The sequence below is a fragment of the Macaca nemestrina genome, chromosome 5 (assembly GCF_043159975.1).
Source record: "Macaca nemestrina isolate mMacNem1 chromosome 5, mMacNem.hap1, whole genome shotgun sequence".
NCBI lineage: Eukaryota > Metazoa > Chordata > Mammalia > Primates > Cercopithecidae > Macaca > Macaca nemestrina.
The window spans coordinates 13,668,972-13,691,149 of record NC_092129.1 but is presented as its reverse complement, the minus strand read 5'-3'; the positions used below and the strand labels follow the sequence as shown (position 1 = coordinate 13,691,149).

At 45.7% G+C, this 22,178-nt stretch overlaps 1 protein-coding gene across 8 annotated transcripts in view; it reads right to left on the bottom strand.

Annotated features, from left to right (window-relative positions):
- The window catches only part of LOC105492044 (armadillo repeat containing 2), a 161,954-nt gene that overhangs the window by 35,680 nt on the left and 104,096 nt on the right, over window positions 1–22,178 (bottom strand). For 7 of the 8 annotated variants that reach the window (XM_011758886.3, XM_011758883.2, XM_011758888.2 and 4 more), the window contains 5 exons: window positions 19,424–19,742; window positions 11,133–11,255; window positions 10,696–10,809; window positions 8,226–8,358; window positions 7,412–7,572 (listed from right to left, as the gene is read on the bottom strand). In XM_011758886.3, the coding sequence (XP_011757188.2) occupies window positions 7,412–7,572; window positions 8,226–8,358; window positions 10,696–10,809; window positions 11,133–11,255; window positions 19,424–19,742 (850 nt within the window). The remainder of the gene's footprint in view (window positions 1–7,411; window positions 7,573–8,225; window positions 8,359–10,695; window positions 10,810–11,132; window positions 11,256–19,423; window positions 19,743–22,178) is intronic. The other variant, XM_011758887.2, reaches the window with a different exon arrangement.

The following is a 22,178-nucleotide window of genomic DNA, read 5'->3' as shown; positions in this document are numbered from 1 at the left end:
TTAGTTTTTTATATGTAAGTTTGTATCTAAAAGTTCGATCACAATTTCTCAGAATTACTTCCTTATGTGTACATAGAAAAGTTAATTACTTCAAAGGTTAGATACAAAAGGAATCAGGAAATCTTTTAGGAAAGTAGTTCAGTTAAATTTGACACTTTAAACTTTACTGAAACTCAGAACTTTGCTGGCTTCACAGCAGCAGGGAAGCAGTCCTTTGAAAAGACAACCTTCCAACCCCCTACTCTCTCCAAAACTGAAAACTAGGAGGCCTTGGGAATCCTAAGGAATATTAGAATCCCAGGTGAACCCATGGATAATGCAGAAAAGAACTTGTAAGAATAAAATGCAAAAGTACAACTTCGATTTCTAATCCAAGGGCATCCTGAATTCTGGGAACACCATATATTCAATCCAAGTAGGAAGATAAATGGCCACTGAGGTTTCCGTGCTCATTGCCACAGCAATTTTATGTGTTGATGTTGAGCCTCACACCCTGTGTGACAGACTTCAGAAAAGTACACTGACCTGCCAGTCAGATTAGCTCTGCCACTTCCTACATCTGTGACACGAGGCCAACTTCTTAAATGGTAACCACTAAATCCTAAAACAACCACAGATGTTGTTACTTACATTGCCAACATTTTATTTATTTTTATTTTTATTTTTGCGGGGGGAGATGGAGTCGCGCTGTGTCACCCAGGCTGGAGTGCAGTGGTGCAATCTCGGCTCACTGTAACCTCTGAATCCCAGGTTCAAGCAATTCTTCTGCCTCAGCCTCTTGAGCAGCTAGGATTACAGGCATGTGCCACCACACCCGGCTAATTTTTGTCTTTTTAGTAGAGACAGAGTTTTACCATGTTGGCCCAGCTGGTCTCCAACTCCTGACCTCAAGTGATCTGCCTGCCTTGGCCTCCCAAAGTGCTGGGATTACAGGCTTGAGCCACTGCGCCCAGCTGCCAACACTTTTTTATAGGGCCAATTAAAATCCTATTATAAAATGCTTCATGACTCTGTTGATATCAGATTTTCTATACTGAATATTTGTGTACATTCACTGTGTCCTTTGGCACTAGGGGTGTTAGTGTCACCACCCAAAATAAGATAAGGGAGTCTGGAATCCCAGTTTGTACCTTCCTCTCATCACAACCAAGTGGTCAACTATGCAGTTCTAAGATAAACTCTTAAGCAGACACAAACACTTCGGCAAGGAGCTCCATAGAGACCCTGTAAGCAAACCTAGATCTCCCCCCCCATGAGACGACTGGGCCCCGAGGGGAGGAGAATGCAGGCAGTGTTTGGTGCCTTCAAAGCTCTTCCTGTTTGGCTACTTCCGGACACAAAGAGTCAGGTAGTCCCAGTGATTTCAGATTTCATTTCGTTTTTTGAGACAGAGTCTACTCGGGAGTGCAATGGCGTGATCTCGGCTCATTGCAACCTCCATGTCCCAGATTCAAGTGATCCTTGTTTCTCAGCCTCCCAAGTAGCTGGGACTACAAGCATGTGCCACCAGGCGAGGCTAATTTTTTGTGTTTTTAATAGAGATGGGGTTTTGCCATGTTGCCCAGGCTGGTCTCGAACTTCTGACCTCAGGTGATCCACCCACCTTGGCCTCCCAAAGTGCTGGGATTACAGGTGTGAGCCACCGCACCCAGCCAGTGATTTCAGATTTCTAGACCATCTTCCTACTCACTGTTTTCCAGATTTTCTGAACATTAAACTTGTTGACAAGTGAATTCTGCTGTATAAAAATAAAATTCTGTTGTATAGAAAATGAATTCTGTTATATAAAAAATAAATTATGGGCTGGGTACAGTGGCTCACGCCTATAATCCCATCACTTTGGGAGGCTGAGGCTGGTGGATCACCTGAGGTCAGGAGTTCGAGATCAGCCTCGCCAACATGATGAAACCCCATCTCTACTAAAAATACAAAAAATTAGCCGGGCATGGTGCTGGGCACCTGTAGTCCCGGCTACTTGGAAGGCTGAGGCAGGAGAATCACTTGAACCCAGGAGGCGGAGGTTGCAGTGAGCCATGGTCATGCCACTGCACTCCAGCCTAGGCAACAGAGAGAGACTCTGTCTCAAAAAAATAATAATAATAAAAAAAGAAGGAAAGAAAGAAAATGAATTCTGTTGTAGAAGTCCTTCTTCCCCAAGCTGCTGGCGGCTAGCAGTATGGCCTGTGCATGTCATAGTCCCTTCCTCCCAGGGCTTTGGTTGGATTTAGTGGTTTTAGCAAAATCTCTGTTGGGTGTGTGGCTTTTTAAAATCTAATGTCAAGACCATGTTACTTGTCTTGAGGCCCAGCCTATAGTTAATCCACCCACAAACCATATTAATTCTAAATTGGGTTAGACAAGATAACAAGAATAGCCAAACAACTACAGGTAAGAGAAATGAGGTCTAAAGTTTCAAAGTAAATACAGTGACATACATTAAAAGTGCCATATCACATGGGGTATTAAATTTTGGAACTTGTACTGCAAAGAGTAGCAGAGGCTGATTGAGTAAAAATTTAGATCTATGATTCAATGTTTTTTTTTTTTTAAGAGACAGAGTCTCATTCTGTCACCCAGGCTGGAATGCAGTGGTGCAATCATAGCTCACTGTAGCCTAGAATTCCTGGGCTCAAGTGATCCTCCCACCTCAGTTGAGTGGCCAAGACTACAAACACAAACATCTAGCTAATTTTTTTACTTTTAGTAGAGATGGGGTCTCACTATGTCGCACAAGCTGGTCTCAAACTCCTAGACCCAAGTGATTCTCCCACCTCAGCCTCCCAAAGTGCTGGGATTACAGGCACGAGCCATTGCACTCAGTCTTTAATTCTTTTTAAGATTTGAATCATCATAAGTTAGAAACTGTGCGTCATAGTAAGTATTTTGCATCATGACTCTGTATACATATACCTACTTACATACAAATAAATGTTTCAAGTACAATACTTGTCCTTACTACATGTAATATTGTGATATTTTCTTTCTTTGTTAATTCATTTTTTAAAGATGCTGGTCACAACCAACTAAATTGATTTCCTAACCTGCAGTGTGAAAAGTGCTTATTTAGATAACCAATCATTCTTAAGCTTTCTTTAGGCACAGCATGCTTCCAAATACTAAAATTTGGGGCAAAGTATTAGAAAGGATTAAAAGACCTTACAATAATCAATGATCATTACAACACAATCATTATTAGAAGTTTGTGTCCTGTAGCATCTATAAAAGCTTTCTTTACTCACTACACTATTTCCTAGCTAGCTGTTCAGCAGCAGGTGGCTGTTTAAGGGATTTATCATTGCCCTGACCATTCTCTTATAAGGTAAAGTTGTCGAATGTTCTAGAAGCACCTGATAGCTCTTCAGCATAGGTTGATATGATCCTCCAACTTGAACATGGGGCCCCACTCTACCCTTGTCACAAAACCTAAGTGCCCACTGCCACATAACTTATGATGAACATGCAACAGCCTAGTGTACTTCCCATTTGCAACAATAAACTGCACACATGGTCATCAGGTGCCAGCTCCCCGCAGAGGGGCTCATGGTAGACTGGAGTGCTCAGTACACCACTAAGAACTTCAGCATCAACACACTGCTTATGAGCTCATAAGACATAACTGGAATATAGTGGACAGTTTCAGACCACGTTCTTTTAAAGCCACTTTCCAGAAAGACTGTCAACATTCCAACGATGTTGATATATTACTTCTCCCTTTTTTCTAGTCACTTGGCAAGAAAAAGTTAGGTAACTTACATTACTATAGAAATTGCCACACCATTATCCAAAAACAGTGCTCATACTTCAACGTGGGCCTCGGTAATTTAATAGCTCATCCTGTTTCCAAAATGGCCTGTTTTTTGTTTTTTTGTTGTTGTTGTTTTGTTTTGTTTCTTAGCTATCTTTGTAAAAGAATTGAAATGCAAATATACTCTCACCCACATGCCCATTTCACTTGCAGCAGTCCCACTGCCCAGACACAGCCTGTCAGAAGTCAGGGTCTGAGTGCCCACTGCCAAGAGAAAAGCACAGCCCAGCACCCAGCCCACGAGGCCCAGTCCCCATGGTTCGTGAAGAGGAGCTCTCGATCACGTGAGAAACCTGGGATGCACTGCACAGTGACTTGGCTCCCTGAGTGAGCTGTGTTTATTTGCTGTTATCCATGCCACAGTCTCCCGGCAAGGGTGGGGTGGAGTAAGGGTGTTTTAGGCAACACAGGGCTAGTTGGTTGTTTTTGGATGGAAAGTCCTGCCTTTGCTACAGTATGACTTCAGGCAAGCCACTTAACTGTCCTAAAACCTACTTTCCTTATCTGTCACCTAGCTGATGGCCTCAGAGAGATCTTTCAAAAATAGAATAAACATGCTTTTAAAGGGATATAGCACTATTGAAAGAAGGTACCACCATTGGTAGCCAATCCACATGCTGCTATCAAGTACCTTCTTTGTATGAGGCAATATCCTTTCCCTAAGGTGGTTCAGTTGGAAAGGGGAAATAAAACTCACAAAATAATAATACAGGATAATTACAGGACAAGTTCCACAATTCATGATTGATTGCTATATAAGAAGTCTAGATTTCCTATGACTAGACTATGACTGTGGGCTTGAGAAGCTATGTGGGAAGGGCCTGCACCTGGATAGGCAGATTGGGATGAGCAGGTAGGATATGGAAGAGAACATGTGCAAAGGCACAGAGGTGGGAAAAGCACGACCAGAAGTCCAATTTGGCTACGGAAAAGTTGGGAATGGACCACAGTCAGCCCTTCGCATCCACGGGCCACACGTCCACAGGTTCAACCAACCACAGATAGAGAATATTTGAAACAACAACAACAATAAAAAGAATACAAATAAAAATCACAGCACGACAACCATTTACAAAGCGTTCACATTGTAGGTATTATAAGTAGTCTAGAGATGGTTTAACACGTGCAGGAAGATGTGTGTAGGTGAAATGCCGATTCTATGGCATTTTATATCAGACACTTGGGCATCTGTGTTGGTATCCGAGGGAGGCCCTGAAACCAATCCCCCCAGATACCAAGAGGTGACTGTAACAGGCAGCAGGGCTCACTGAAATGAAGTGCCTTCCAGGTACACTGCCCCTGCTGAGAAGCCAGCCATGCCCACACCTCCTTCTGATCCATCTTTGTGCCACACGGCCCCACAGTCCCACCATCCTTGTTATTTATGGCTGATTGCCGCAGACTTGGGTAACAAAGGAAACCACACGTAGCCTGTCACCGGGTAGCTGCTGCCTACGCAGGAAAGCCCTGGGCCACAGGACAGTGACTCACTGAGCCAATCGTATCTTCTCCCTGAGTCGGTGACATAGGAAAGTGCCCTGGCAACAGACACACACAGGGAGGGCGGCAAGTGGAAGCCTGGAGGTAGCTGAAGCCATGATCTAGAAGGAGCCTAGAGGGAGTAAGTGGGGAGAAAATTCTTTCCCTAACAGCGGACACAACACAGCTGCGTCTCCAGAATGGTGGAGCCCAGGGGGCGGAGCTCATGACGCCAGCGGCTGAGGGGTCACTTGGGACTTCCAGCTCCTGACTAGCTCTCTGGGAGGCTTTGAGCAGTATCTTGTTTCCTGGCTTCTTTCTTGTCTGTACGCTCTTCCCTTAAGCTCCTTTGCTAACGAGAGCAAGGGCTCTCAATCCTAGCTATTATCAGACTCACCTGGGGAACTCTGAACACAGATTCTCAGCCTCATCCCAGAGCTTCTGAATCAGAATTCCTAGGGCTGGGGCCGGGAAGGTGTTTCTGGTTTTTGGGGGTTTTTAACTCCACGGCTGATTTCAATGCTCTACCACCATCGAGAACTGAATTAAGGCAACCTGAACATACATTTCTGCTTCCTACAACCTGAGACAGTTTAATGCTCATGGAGCCAACTGTGAAGCTCAATGATTAAAAGAAAATGCTTACTTTTTTTCCTTATCGTTTTAAAACACATATACAAAATTATATTTACCTGGAAAAACCATATTTCACATCGACCTAGCACACCCAATTCTTTCAAACAACTCCTGAGTTCCAGTTCCTGCTTAGTGGCATAGTGTTACAACACTTAAGTTTCCAGAGCACGTCAGCCACCTTCTGAGGACTTGCTATGTGGCCGGCACTGTGTTTAGGCTCTTTGTACACATCTGCTCATGTATCACCCTGCAAGCTGGACATTAATTATCCTCATCTTGGAGATGATAACATATCATTTCGGAGCGGCTGAGAATCTGTGTTTTTAAAAGTTCCACAAGTGAGTCCGCTATGCAGCTAGGATTGGGAGCCTCTGCTCTGGTTGGTGAAGGAGTGTAAAGGAAAGGTGTCTAAGCTTTCTCAGGTTGTGGAGAAGTTGAACTCAAACTTTAAAAACTCAGCACCTATGGCTTCTGAGTGACCTTGAGCCTTTCCACATGGCCTCCCGGATCCAGTATGGTGGCTGGGCAGTGATGGGTACATCTCCTCTATTTGGGAAAAAGGATTATTAAAAACACTCATTTACTGACCCAAATCATTGTTTTTAGAATTAACCCAGGATGAAAAAAAATTATTCTAAAATTATAAAAAATTTTTAAATGTAAAAAATGATCCTGGCCAGGCAAGGTGGTTCCCACCAGTAATCCCAGCACTTCGGGAGGCTGAGGTGGGAGCATCGCTTGAGCCCAGGAGTTTGACACCAGCCTGGGTAACATAGTAAGACCTCATCTCTACAAAAAAAAAATTTTTTTTAATTATCTGGGCATAGTGGTATGTGTCTGTAGTCCCAGCTACTTGAGAGGCAGAGGCAGGAGGATCACTCGAGCCCAGGAGTTTAGGGCTGCAGAGAGCAGTGATCGCGCCACTGCATTCCATCCTGGGTGACAGAGCAACAAGCAAAGAAAGAAACAATCTTCTTTCCTTTGATTTGTATCAGTGATTTCCTTCCTTTCAAGGATATAAACCCCATTGTAATGCCAAATAGTCTCACAGGCCCTCACCCACATGACAATTAACGTAGCTAATTAAAACGTACAGCTTCATTTAAAAGCATGACTTAATTGAGTAGCTTTTAGCCATTTTTAGCCCTATTTTCTCAACTACAACAGTGTCTATATGCTTTTGAACAAGAGAAATACATTTATGCTGAGGTCTTATATTTATGCACTTTAGAGAAAATGCAAAAAAAAAAAAAAAAGCCACAGAAGAAATCATGATTGTATCTAATGAGTTGAAAGTCCTTCTGTCCCCATCGTAAATAGCATTCAGCCTCTTCAGATAGTTCCAAATTATAGTAATCTTTAACATACTCTTGTTGCTTATAGAAATATAGTCACCCAAATGCATACTACTATTTATCTGAACAGGTCACAGAAAAAAACTATCTCACACTCTGATAAAACTCACAGACTCACCATAGTCAAGAGCCTTACCTAAAAATGATGAGAGCAGGAGTAAGAGTGTGTTGGTGTCTTCATTTCCAAAACATGACGAAGCATTAGTGATGTTTTCACTGAAGTTCCACAAAGTTTTACAAACCAAGCAGGCCAGCTGCCAATCAGTAGGACCAAAATCTCTTAAACAATCCACTAACCTAGTAAAGTTCAAATTGAGAAGTTATTAGGTCAGAATCTGTCTTTAATATTGTTAGCATGATTATTCTTCTGTGATACGTAAGTATAATCCAGAGATCACTTAAAATAATTCCTTATTTATAAAATTAAGTGGTTACAAAGTAGCAATAATCTACTTCTGCACCTTTTTTTTTTTTTTTGAGACAGAGTCTCACTCTGTTGTCCAGGCTGAAGTGCAGTGGTATGATCTCGGCTCACTGCAACCTCCACTCGCTGCAACCTCCGCCTCCCGGATTCAAGCAATTCTCCTGCCTCAGCCTCCCAAGTAGCTGGGATTACAGGCATGTGCTACCACGCCCAGCTAATTTTTGTCTTTTTAGTAGAGACGGGATTTCACCATGTTGGCCAGGCTGCTCTCGAACTCCCAGCCTCAAGTGATTCACCCACCTCGGCCTCCCAAAATGCTGGGATTACAGGCGTGAGCCACCATGCCCGGCCTATTTCTGCACCATTTTAAGTAGCCAGTGGAATCTAAACTCCCTCTTCAGCCTCAGCTTAGGGGCTTCCCAATGTTGAAATCCCTTTGCCCCACAGGAATGATGAGAGGACCCAAGCTCCCGAGAACACGATGTCCTTCAGATCCCGAGTCAGTACCCTACACCTGGAAACTTACTTCTTAATGCCACCTCCTTCTTTCAGGATGACACGCTTGTCTTTATCCACAGTGAGATTGAGGAGAACACCACAGGCAGAAAAGCAGATATCCTGATGCTGAGCATCCAGCAGCGCCATCATGAACCTGTGGACTACGAGGGAAGAGCGCAAATGCAGCCCAGTAAAAGCCCAGGGTTCCCAGCTGTCTCTTGTTTTACAGATGGTACAGGGGAAATGGGGAGTGGTTTGCAAACCCAGAATCCCTGTTAAGGGACTTAACTCATTCTTCCTAAGGCTTTATCCATCACCCGGCAGTGGGTTCCCCAATACCCACCACTCCCAGAGCCGGCTCCCCCAATCCCCAGATACTGCAACACCTGACCCAGGCAGCAGCTGCCTCTCCACGGCAGTGAAAGAGTCCCTGCTGGTGGACACGAGGGAGCACAGGTGACACTCATCTAACTGCCAGTTGTTCTCAAGGGTTTTCCTGAACCTCCAGCAGCGACTGTCTTTAAATACACAGTCCTGGAGCGGGGAGCTGGCTCCCGGTGGGATCATTCCTGAAGTCTCCCAGGGCCACGTGTAAGACTCAGACTGCTGAAAACCAACCTGTGGCAAGGCAGGCCTTCCAGTGTAGGGACATCTCAGGGCAGCACAGGCTCCCGCCTCTGGGGAACCAGTTTCCCTTACTCCTAGGAAATGCAACTGGGAACCGATTGTCCTGTTTTCTCATCCCTCAGCAGATGCTGAGCAAAGCGTTGGGGAAGAGTGAGTAAAGTGTGCATTCTGCCTCCTCCCATGGGGCATGCACCTGAGAGGGGCTGCCCTGTTCTAGCCCCGGCCCTGTCGACTGGGTTGGGCAGTGAGCTTGGCAGAGGCAACATCACATACATATGTGCTCTTAAGAGGCTAAAGAGTGCCCAGCAAAATGTGCAGTTATCTGTAGGTAGTGAGAGCTGGAGCATGGTTTGCTGCTGCTGCTTTTTATATCTGTATTATTGAAATTTTCCATTACGAACATGGAAGTTATGTTTTTAAAATTATTATTGTTACATGAAATATTTGAGACATACAAAGAGTCAAAGTATACTAATATTTGAGACATACAAAAATATTTGAGACATACAAAGGGTATAAACATGTGGGTACTTGCCACTCAGTTTAAAAATAAAACATTACATTCCAAACAGCATGTGCATAATAAATATAAACAATTCTTATTTGTTGATAATAAATAACACTATAGGTCTAATGATAATCTTTGGACATCCCTTTCCTTCCAAAGGTGAATGCGGTCTTTTTTAAATTTTTTTTTTTTTTTTTTGAGACGGAGTCTCGCTCTGTCGCCCGGGCTGGAGTGCAGTGGCCGGATCTCAGCTCACTGCAAGCTCCGCCTCCCGGGTTCCCGCCATTCTCCTGCCTCAGCCTCCCGAGTAGCTGGGACTACAGGCGCCCGCCACCTCGCCCGGCTAGTTTTTTGTAGTTTTTAGTAGAGACGGGGTTTCACTGTGTTAGCCAGGATGGTCTCGATCTCCTGACCTCGTGATCCGCCCGTCTCGGCCTCCCAAAGTGCTGGGATTACAGGCTTGAGCCACCGCGCCCGGCCTAAATTTTTAATCTTTATCTTTCAGAGGTAGGTTTTCACTCTGTCTCCGAGCCTGGAGGGCAGTGGCACAATCATGGCTCACTGCAGCCTCGAACTTCTGGGCTCAGCTGATCCTCCTGCCTCAGCCTCCCAAGTAGCTGGGACTACAGGCATGTGCCTGTCTGGCTAATTTTTAATTTTTGTAGAGACAGTGTCTCACTATGTTACCCAGGTTTATCTCAAACTCGTGCCCTCAAGCAATCCTCCCACCTTAGCCTCCCAAGGTGCTGGTATTATAGGGTTGAACCACTGGACCCAGCCTGAACCCTGTCTTAAATTGGAGTTTACTATTTCCAATTACTATTTATACTGTATAGCATCACTACATGAATACCTATGCAGAAGCAATACCCAAGATAGTTTTGTATGTTTTAAAACTTATATTCATGGCATTCCTCTGTATATATCCTCCTATTGCTTTTGAATGCTAGAGAACATTTTATTGCGTGAATATACCATAATGAATTTGTCCTCTTGTCTGTTGAGGGACATTTAGGTTGTTTCTACTTTTTGCTATTATAAGCAAAATGTAATAGATATTCTAGTACATAAAAGAGAATGTCTTCTTGAGAATATGCCCCCAGACAGAAGTGATGACTCAAGATTCACTGTTTCTGTTAGACATACACACACCCCATCTTGGTACACAGAAGGCCATTCACAAGGGAGAGGGGAACACTGCCTAGGTCCATCTTGGCATCCTGAGCCAGGAGCCTTAAACACAGAGCTCTACAAATCTCAAAGCAGAAACAAGTACAACACTGTAATGACTCAAGCTCCAAAACCACTCCGCTGATTATTGGCAAGAAGTGAATGTTTATGAATTCTAGTGTCATTAACTCACCATTGTTCTGCACAATGAAATCGCAGACATCACGGTCCTGGGAGAGATTTCCGAAAACACGCACCGCCTCCAGGATTCCATCCATGTTGTTACTGACAAGAAGCTTTAAGAGCACTGGATTTGGCGACCAGAGAAATTAAATCAGTGAATTTAAGTTTTAACTTAAAGGTTAATGGAAATCAACATCATACTAAATACTGATAATTTTAAAATGATAATAAAATACAAACTGTAAGGGACTTTAGCAAGAACTAAGAAACTAATTTTTCCCATTTCTAGTTTCCCCATATTCTAATTTCTTAGAATCATCAGGTTCTAAGTAAGACATTTTTGTACCAGAAGGCAGAAGATAGTAATGTCTCCAGCTCTGTGTTTAGTTAATAAAATCGAAACCTCAAATGAGCACTCATTTATCCACATCCGACTCTGAACCTTACATTCAGCAATATATAGCTTTTTATCTTGAATTATGGAATTCTTCACTTGGTAGTAAGATAAATTGTTGATTGTCGCTGTAGCATTGATCACCAGCTCCTCACAATCATCAAGTGACTTGTATTCTGAAATGAAGTGAGGATAAGGGAGTCAAAGACCCATTGCAGGAGTAGAACCAAGCACGTTGTAACTACAGCAACAGCAGGGCCAGGAGCAGGCTGCTGTCATGGCAGGGTCCCTACAAAGGCCCTGGAGAGGCAGCTTTACCACTTGATTTCCCCCGACTCCTCCTGCACGGAAATGCCCCAAATACAAGGGCCAGCTCCTGGCCAGAGCGGAGAGGATACTGTCAACTCAATCCTTGCAGCCAGGAGGTTTGGAAAAGCCCGGCTGATCTGGGCTCTGTGTCTGAAGTAAAGCAAAGGGGCCAACATGGCAGTGAGCGGAGCCATCTCTATTCCCGCCTGTTTTCTGGGTTCTCAGGCTCTCCCAGGGGCTCCTCCCTGGAGTCTTTGCCCTACTTCGCACACCGCCTCCTAACAGAATGGCCCTGGGGTCATGATCTGTCCGTGACTATGAACTCTAGAAGACACCTCTGGCCTCTTCTACCACCCCCTAATTCATCTCTAAGCACTTGCTGGCTTCCCTTCTTCCACTTTTGCCTCCCTAAATCTATTCTCAACACAGTTATCCTTTAAAAGCAAGTCAGTTAATGCCACCCACCTCATAACCCATGAATAGTCCACGTTGTCTGGTCCACAAGACCTACCTGGCAGCTCCAGGCCTTACCTCTCTGGCCTCATTTGCTCCTCCTACTCCCAGACCACCAGGGTCAACCACAGCAGCCTCCTGGCCTCCTGGAATATGCCAGCATGCCCCTGCCTGATAACCCGTGCACTGCTGAACTTTCTTCTGGAACATACTCTCCTCCCAGTTAGCCACTTGGCTCACTCCTTACGTCCTCCAAGCAGTCGCTTAGAGGCCGCCTTGTTGGACATACTTTCCGTAACCTCCCTATTTAAAATAGTACCTGTTCTCTTTTCTCTTACCCTGCTTTAATTTTCTCCATAGCACATATGACCACCTGATGTTATATATGTGTTTAATGTTTGTCTTTCAGCCCTAAAATGTCAGCTCCCTGAGGCCTAGGGATGTATCTGTTTTATTCATGGCTGCATTCCCAGCTTCTAGAACAGTGCCTGGCACATAGTGAGTGCTGGATGCAAGAATAATTGATCCTCTAGCTTAGCACATAAGGCCCTTAGGGGTTTTTGTCTCTGCCTCCCACTCAGTGTCCAGACTCATCTGTTGACGTTTCTGGCCACAGTGTCGGGAAGAGCAGATGCAGGGCTGCAGCTGGGAGTGGTCCCAGTGGCATCAACATAGCACGGACATGGGCAATGGCAGAGATGTGGCAGAGTGGAGACTGTGCTTGGCAGAGACTGGACGGGGTGTGAGGGAGAGGAATCACCTGGGTGCACATAACTGGGTAGATGCCTGAATTAAGGGCACAGGAGGAGGGCCGAGTTCAGGGACAGGTCATGAGCTCAGCTTCAGATATGCTTCTGAAGCACCCCCAGGAGAGGAGGGGTAGGCAGTTGGATATGAGTTGGGCAACCAGACTGGCTGAGCAACACTGCAAAACCCTGTCTTTACAAAAAATACAAAAAATTAGCCGGGCGTGGTGGCACGCGCTTGTAATCCCAGCACTTTGGGAGGCCGAGGTGGGCGGATCACTTGAGGTCAGGAGTATGAGACCAGCCTGGCCACATGGTGAAACGCCGTCTCCACTAAAAAGACAACAGTTAGCCCGGCGTGATGGCACAAGCCCGTAATCCCAGCTACCTGGGAGGCTGAGGCAGAAGAACTGCTTGAACCTGGGAGGCAGAGGTTGCAGTGAGCCAAGACTGCACCACTGCACTGCAGGCTGAGTGACAGAGGGAGGCCCCATCTCCTGTATGAAACCGAAGTTTTTCCTCGGGGAGCAAGCGGGGCGGCTATGAGCTAAGGAAGAGGACTGTGCTTGTTCTTAAATTCTCTGACTTAAGTACCGCCCCCTTTGGCCATCTTTTCCTGTTCAGTGAAGAGAACGGCCTTTTTATAAATTACGATGTTGAAAGGAGCGCTCAGTCATTGGTAGGCTGCAGAAGGCGCAGACTGTTCCTTCCGCCAGTGCCCTCCCGCTAGAGCAGCCAGCACAGGCCCAGTACCTGGTAGACGCTTAATGGATACTCGGAAAAAGAATAAAGAAAGAGCTGACTTCCTGTGTTTTAGTTTAAGTACATAAAAAGGGAATAAGGAACTGAATTATTTTGGTTATCAATATGGATTCTACTGTAAGGAAATATCCTAGTTATGGTAAAAGAAGGGACATAGGACCTCCAAAATTCTTCCCTCTTGCTTTGGCCATGACTCTGAAGCCAGAACCCTGTGCTTCCACTCACTGGCCGTGTGACCTTACTCAAGTTATTTAACCTCCCTGAGCCTCAGTTTCCTTGACTGTAAAGTGAGCATGATCATTGCACCTAGAGTTGTTACAAAGTTTAAATGCATTCAAGGGTTTAAATGAATGCGTGGCACATAGTGGGTGCTAAGTAAGTGCTTATTAAATGAACAGATGGGCCATCCAGAATGACCGCTCATGGGGGGCGGCTCAGGTGAATGTCTACCTCTTGGGCAAAGGGTCTACAGCCCTGGTTTCCTCCAGCCCCAGACTGATGACACTAGGCCTTGGGCAGTGTTTGGGGATCTGTTTTATTTCTCTTGCCTTGGTAGGAGAATTCGTTAGCTTGTCCAGAACATGCAGGGTAGCTCTTAGGTGTCTAACCTCCCAAAGGACCACACGTTTGATTAGCAGGAGTGGTGTCCGGTACCTGGAACTAGAGGGTAGGTCCTCACAGCTGCTAAGCATTTATCATGAACAGCACCAGGCACTTTACATGCATGTAACCCCCAAAAGTCAGCTACTAATAAGTTTTACATGCACTTACAAGAATTCACACCCACAATAATTCATTCTCGAAAGGTGCATCTGTCTCAGTTACCTTGGCCTGTCATAATAAAATACCATAAATTGGGTGGCTTGAGCCAACAGAAATTTATTTTCTCACAGTTACGGAGGCTGGAAGTCCAAGATCAGGGAGCCTGCGTGGTCAGGCTCTGGTGTCTCTTCTTATAAGGGCCCTAACTCCAGCATGAGGGCCCCACATCATGGCCTTATCTAAACCTAATTATCTCCCAAAGGCCCCATCTCCAAATACCATCACATGGGGGTTAGGACTTCAAAGATGAATTTAGGGGTCAGATGAGAACACTGAGGTTTAGAGAAGTTCAATACCTCGCCTGACTTCACAGAGCACACATCTGAATCCAGGTCTATTTGACCCTACTATCCTACTCTTTCCACAGAACCCTGCTGAAGTCAAGGACCCAGTGTTGCTGAGTTCCCATTGGAGCTAGTTGGGGCAATAGACTGCTTCCAAAAAAGCATGACAGAACCATCCTACCCTCTATAATTGACTCACGGATACAAGAAAATCTGGAATTTGGACTTGCCACTAAGTCAGCAAATCTCTGAGTCTGGTGGCATACTGAGAGGGTCAGTTCTTACTAGAAACATGATTGATTTTTAAAAGACCCTCTGCAATGAGGCTGACCTCTCTAGGCAAGTCCTGGGGTACAAGCAACTCCCTGTGAAGGGTGCAGGGCTAGAGGGAGGTAGGAAGAAAAAAACCCAAGGGATGCCCTTCCCACGTGACTAGGCAAGGGGGCCATGCCACAAGAGCCATCAGGCTGGGAGGAGTGCTCAGCTCTGAGAGTAAACAGGACAGCAGCAACTCTGACTTCAGTCAGCACAACCAAGCCCTGGGTAGGCCCTTTTGATAGTCACAGTCACAGCCCAGCACTGGCCCTGCGTTGCTCTAAGCTGCCAGGCCTGTCGGAGGGGGCAGGAGGCCGTTCCTGGAATGTGATCACCACTCCACACCGATGCAGATAAAACAGGTAGGAAATCCCCAGAGACCAGTGTAGAAAGGGCTTAGCAGGGCTCAGAAACTCACCCAGGAGTCGAGTCATGTAAGGGGAAGGTAGAAGGGGGTGACCCCCTGTCAGGGGTGACTTTTGCTCTTCTATAAACTTTTATTTGGAGATAAAATCTTTCAGGAGAGAATAGAGAAGGGATCACCTGCTTGTCCAAACAACTGCCTAAGGCATAGGAGGCAAGAGGCCTGAGCCATCACGGGAGAGCAGGGTTTCTTCACTTCTGCTCAACCTCATATGGTACCAGGCTCTAATACAGAGACTAAAACATTTCTCACAGGGAGGCCCTTGACCACCTGTATCGGGAGCAGCCAGGGAGCTTTAGAGAGAGTCTCACTCTGTCGTCCATGCTGGAGTGCAGCAGTATGATCTTGGCTCACTACAATCTCCACCTCCTGGGTTCAAAAGATCTTCCTGCCTCAGCCTCCTGAGTAGCTAGGACTATAGGCGCCCACCACCATGCTTGGTTAATTTTTGTATTTTTAGTAGAGACGGGGTTTTGCCATGTTGGCCAGGCTGGTCTTGAACTCCTGGCCTCAAGTGATCCACTCGCCTCGGCCTCCCAAAGTGCTGGGATTACAGGCATGAGCCACCGCTACCAGCTTTTTTTTTTTTTTTAGACGGAGTTCTCACACTGTCGCCTGGGCTGGAGTGCAGTGGCACAATCTCAGCTCATTGCAATCTCTGCCTCCCAGGTTCAAGCGATTCTCCTTGCTTCAGCCTCCCAAGTAGCTGGGATTACACAGGCACCTGCCACCACGCCTGGTTAATTTTTTTGTATTTTTAGTAGAGACGGGGTTTCACTATGTTGGCAAGGCTGATCTCGAACTCCTGACCTCAAGATAACACCTGCCTTGGCCTCCCAAAGTGCTGGGATGACAGGTGTGAGCCACCACGCCTGGACCTCTTTTTTTTTTTTGAGAAAGGGTCTCACTCTGTTGCCCAGGCTGGAGTGCAGCAGTGCGATCATGGCTCACTGCAGCCTTGACTTCCTGGGCTCAGGTAATTCTCCCACCTCAGCCTCCTGAGCAGCTGAGATCACAGGCGTGTGCCACCACACTCAGCTAATTTTTTTTTTTTTTTTTTTTTTTAAACAGAGACAGAGTTTTGCCATGTTGCCCAGTCTGGTCTAGAACCCCTGGCCTCAAGCAATCTGCCTGCCTTGGCTTCCCAAAGTGCTGGGATTATAGGCATAAGCCACCATGCCCAGCCTCTTCCCTCTTTCTCCTACCCCAAAGCATTTTGAGTCAAAAGCAAGTTATTCACTCTTCCTTTATAGGTAGAAATGTAATTTCTAAGCTCATAAAATATTTATAAGATGAGGAGTTTTTTCACTTTATATGTGAATATTAACAATTGTGGGATCATGAATCATGCATAACTCTACTCCTTGGCTGTTCACAGCCATGCGCCCCCAGTCCAGGTGTTCAAGGTCTGGTCCTCAGGCCCTTCCTGGGCAGCCACAGTCAGGCAAAAGCATTAATTCGGCAACAGATGAGAACTTGCCCAGTGGGTTTCAGGCTTCTGCTAGATTCTGAGGAGCCAGAAAAGCTAGCGTGGTTCCCTGAAGCACTGGGTCTCAACACTTAATGGACAAAAGACTCACCTGGGGGCAGAGGAGGCATTAAAAGGCAGATTTCAAGACTCTAATGACATTTTATAGAGGCAGTTTCTGGGCAAGGGCCAGAAACCAAAAAGGGTATTTTAACGAGTCCCACAGCTGATTCTGCAGCAGTCACATCCCTGGTCCTGGGCTGAGAAGCCCTGCTCAGTGTGGTGAGTGGATCTCAGGAAGGGGAGAGGAGCTTCAGCAGACACGGGCATGCTACAGAGCAAATGCTGAACATTTTGAGGTTGGAACAGAAACTGAATTTCTCTCACTGTTATGTGCATATTCTTCCATGCGGCTTAATGTGCAGTCAGCAGCTTGGAAGAGAGTTCGAGCCGAAACACAAGAGATTGCTGAGTTATCTACACGGAAGTGCTAAGTCATGGTGCAGATCCCAGTCAGAATTGAAGAGTCCTTTCTCTAGACGGGTGACATGTGATGTGGGGTGCGGGGAAGCACAGGTCAGGGGCCCAGCGACTTTGCCACTTGCTCACTTTGTGACCTGTGAAAGTCACTATATCTCGCGGAGCCTGTTTCCTCATCTGTGAAATGATGAAAATAACAAAAACGTGCCCTGACATTGTTGTGAGCTAACAGATATGAAAATGCGTTTTCAACCGTAAAGCTCCATAGTGAAGCACGGCCTTGTCACTCACACGCCCACAGCCGGGCTCTGCCACCCGTCCCTTAGCTGTGTGCGCCTCGCTTCTGCCCTTCTCAGAAACTGTGGTTCTTGTCTGTGCACCCGATGTCCCTCTACCATATACACTGAGTTCCTTGAAAGCACATGCCAGCCTCCATTTTTAAAACCTTGTTCTAAACTGAATGTTGGTGTCCCCCAGAATGCACATGTAGAAGCCCTATCCCCTCAATGTGACTGTATTTGGAGCTAGGTCGTGTGGGGAAGTGATAAAGGTTAAACGAGGTCAGAAGAGTGGGGCCCTTATCCAGTAGAGCTGGTACCCTTACAAGAAGTAGAAGGGACCCCAGAGTGTGCTCTCTTTAGCACATGAGGACCCAGTGAGAGGGCAATCAACCACAGGCCAGGAACGGGAGCCCACACCAGACCCTGACCCTGCTGGCATCTTGGTCTCAGACTTCCAGTTTCCAGAACTGTGAGAAAATACATGTCTGTTGAAGCTCCCCAGTTTATGAGATTTTGTTATGGCAGTCTGAGCAGAATAAACAAAACTGAATGCATAGCACAGAACTCATTACCCAGAAAGAGCTCAGGAAATGGCTCTTGAGTTGAATAGTGGAGGCGAGGGGGAGCAGGGAGTTCACAGTTTGCTCCTCCAAAACATCATTTGTGTCAGGCATTAAGCTTCCTTCCAAAACAACAACATTTTTCACAAGTATGGTTAGTAGTAGTTAATTTTCTTTTTTTTGGAGACAGAGTCTCACTGTGTCACCTAGGCTGGAGTGCAGTGGCACGATCTCAGCCCACTGCGGCCTCTGCCTCCTGATTTCAAACGATTCTTCTGCCTCAGCCTCCTGAGTAGCTGGGATTATACGTGCACACCACCATGCCCAGCTAATTTTTGTATTCTAGTAGAGAAGGGGGTTTCACCATGTTGGCCAGGCTGGTCTCAAACTCCTGACCTTGTGATCCACCCACCTCAGCCTCTCAAAGTGCTGGGATTACAGGCCTGAGCCAGCAGGCCCAGCTAGTAGTGGCAAAATTGATTACCTTGGGTTGCAGTTAATTTCCCTACACACTAGCAGGGAGATGACAGGCCTAAAAAGTGTAGGGGTTGCCATGGACTGAATTGTGTGCCCAACAAAATTCATATGTTGAAGCCCTACTCCCAATATGCTTGTATTTGGAGATAGGGCTTTGAAGAGATATAGCAGGTTACAGAGCCCATAAGGGTACGGTCCTAATATGATAGGATTGGTGACTTTATAAAAAGAGGAAGGGGAGAGAAAGTCTGTCGCCTACTCCACAAGTGCTTGCACCAAGGAATAGCCATGTGAGCACACAGTGAGTAGGTGGCTGTCTGCAGGCCAGGACGAAGAGCCCTCACCAGGAGGTGAACTGTCTGGCACCTTACTCTTGAATTTCTCTGCCTCCAGAAGCATGAGAAATAAATTTCTGACAAAGTTGCCCAATCTGTGGTATTTTGTTATGGCAATCTGCACTAATACAAGGGGAATTAATAGGACTTGAATGACTGGGGACTGTAATTACAAATAATGTAAGAACCCGAAGAGGAAAAAAGAAGGAATTAATTTTAATTACGTGGATTGCCCACAATATTTGGGATGTGGGATTTTAAACTCAAATATTTGGAATTTTAAACTCTTTGTGGTTAGTTTAGCCAAGTTTTCTCCAGTTGCTAAGTATAATTTTTTAAAAATTGCAATGTAATTCACAAACCATAAAATTCACCCTTTTAAAGTGTACAATTTGGTGGGTTTTAGTAATAATCTCTATTACTATGTTTTCTTTTCCTTTTCTAAAAATCTGGATTACTTTTAAGACAGTTCTGAACAGAAGAGGGAATTTCCTTCATACAGCTAAGACTTTTGCATAGGGAGCCACTTGTGCTAATAAAATCCTTATCACACCTCAGACACAGAACTGTATTTGGGCTGCGGGAAAGTTGGTTGTGCCTGCTGCGGCCAGTGGGCCGCGGTTCTCACCCAGCGTGGTCAGGAGCAGGCCCACTATCCCCGGGTTGGCAGCCAGTACCGGGCCCACGCCCGGGTGGATGGCAATGTTGGCCAGCACGCGGGTCAGCTTGATGAGCACGTCCTCTGCCTCTGACGGCGGCCTCTGCGCCCTGTGCTGCTCGCCTCGTTGGCCCGCCGGCTTCTGGGAATGCAGATCCAGCTGATGGAACGTCTGGAATAATGACAGCAGAGTTTGGATGCTCCCTTTCTCTTTGGAAAATTGTTCACGAGCCTGGTTATTTTTCGCCGTCAGGTTGCCAAGAATAAAAACAACACGGACGACTAAATCCTGCAATAAACAAAAGACAGAGTCACAAGTGCAAAGGGGGCTGGAACGCATTGTGGGGCAGAAGATAGTATTTAATTTATTCACAATTGCATTAATAGTAAAATGGAACACATCTGGCTTCGACTCACTTGTACAGTATTTGATTCCCAAGAGCAGTGCAAAGTGACAGAGGAGATTATAAGCACCTGGCAGCAATGAAAGAATACAAACTGATTGATGCGACCAGCAACGCCTCTTACCTTCAGATCCTTCATCTGAAATTCTGGCTCGCCTTTCTTTTTCTCCTTCAGAGAACAATTAGTTGAGTGGGACAGCATTACTAAAAATGTGTCATGGAAATCTAAGTTTTGACAATAGCCGGTTTCTTGAAATTCCAAATCTTTCCTTAAAATTTCAACTCCTGCTGAAGCATGGTGTTTTTGAGTTTGGGCAGGATTGACACTTGGGACTGGATAATTCTTTGTTGTGGGGAGGTGTCCTGTGCATTGTAGAGCATTTAGCAGCATCCCTGGCCTCCACCCACTAGATGACAATACCTCTCCAGACGTGACAGCCAAAACTGCCCCTCCACAGCGTGGAGAAGTGCCGCGTTACGTAGCTACACTACTTTAAGGCAGTATCTACCAATTCTTGCCCAGGGTGGTGGTTACATGAGTGACACCTTTATAATTACTTGCTGAATTGTGCATACCTGTTTTATGCACTTTTCTGTATATAGGTTATATTTTACAATTTTAAAATGTTTTTACAAACCCTAAGCTGAGAACATTTTAAAATTAAACTAGATACAAAAATCACTGTGCTTTTAGTTTGACAACAATGTCCAGATATGAGTCCAGACCAGCCTTCCCCATGGGTGTCAACGAAGGTGACCTGGGAGGAGGAGATTTTAAATGAATACTCATTGGAGGGCTACAACTGGCCTGGATGGTATTATATCTATATCTATATATACAGTGCCAGGCACTGTGCCATTTTATAGACAAGAAACTAGGGCCTGGAGAAGCCGCCCAGGTCACATGGCTGGTGAGGGGTAAGGTCAGGATTTGATTCTAGGGTTACCCAGACTCTAGAGTCCTTTCTACACTAACATCTGCCTCCCATACAGGGTGTCATGTACTTTTTCTCCTCCTTTGCCTTCTTGCAGAACAGTTAAAGAATTATCTCCTTTTAAAATGCAAATATGTCACCAGAAGGGACGATCATAAACCTGACTTTGTTGATCGGGTCAGTAATTAGCAGCAGCCTTAAGAAAAAGGGACAAAGGGGCAAGGGCTGGGCACATTTTCATCGAGGAGCACATGTCCAGGTGCGATGCCAGGGTGTCGGGTGTGGCCAGGAAATTGGGGAAGATTGGGGGCAAAGTACAACTTTTGGATTTACCTAGGCCTTCTCTGCCAATACCAACTTGTTCCTGCTTGTTCTTGCTAAAAGAACCAAAAGTTTTCCCTGACACTCACTGCAGAGAAGCAAGGCTGCTGCTTGTACAACCGGACACCATTTGCCAAACATTAAGGACCGCGGCTAATGCTACAGCAAAAACTGGAGATGGTCCAGGAGAGAGTTCATTTTCGGAGACATTTCAACTCACAGCATTCAACCAACCACAGTGGTCATCCAGTTAGGAGACCCTGCTCCTGACTCCACCCCAGGAAATAGAATGTTAGTCCTCAGGTAAGTTCTTAATGCCAGGGGCCTAGGAATACACACACATAACCAAGTCTGAGAGTCAGTGTTCTGAAGAGCTTCTCACCTACTGAGAAGACAAAGCTAACATACGTGGGGAAACAGCAAAGACTAAAACAGCAAACGAAGAAGCGAGATGCAGAAGCGGATTATGAGTCCCAGGTCCAGAGCCAGGCAGGCTGGGCTCACACAGGTGCTTGGCCTCTCTGTGCATCCATTAACTTATTTGCAAAATGGAGACACAATTCGTACTGTGAGATCACATGAGATACAACAGGCAAAGCACAAATTGTATTGACCAATGATTAGGGCACTGCTGTGAACTCTTTTTATGTCCTAGCAATAAAATGCTAACTAATAGCAATAAACTCGGTGGTGCAGGCCTAGTAGTCTTACAAGAGTTTCGAAAAGAGGATGCTCCGGGAACAGTGTCAGGTTCAGCAGAGTTATCACAGAAGAATTTGAGTTCAACCCTGGAAGCTGTGAGATGCAGAGAAATGTGGAGGGGAGCATGGGGTTGGGTGGGCAGCAGAAAAGTCTTTTTTTTTTTTAAACTTTTTAGGCTCAGGGGTACATAAGCAGGTTTGTTACATGGGCAATCTTGAGTCATGGGGCTGTGGTATGCAGATTATTTCATCGCCCAGGTACTAAGCTTACTACCCAATAGTTATTTTTCCTGATCCTCTTCCTTCTCCCACCCTCCACCCTCAAGTAGGCCCCAGTGTCTGTTTTTCCCTTCTTTGTGTCCAT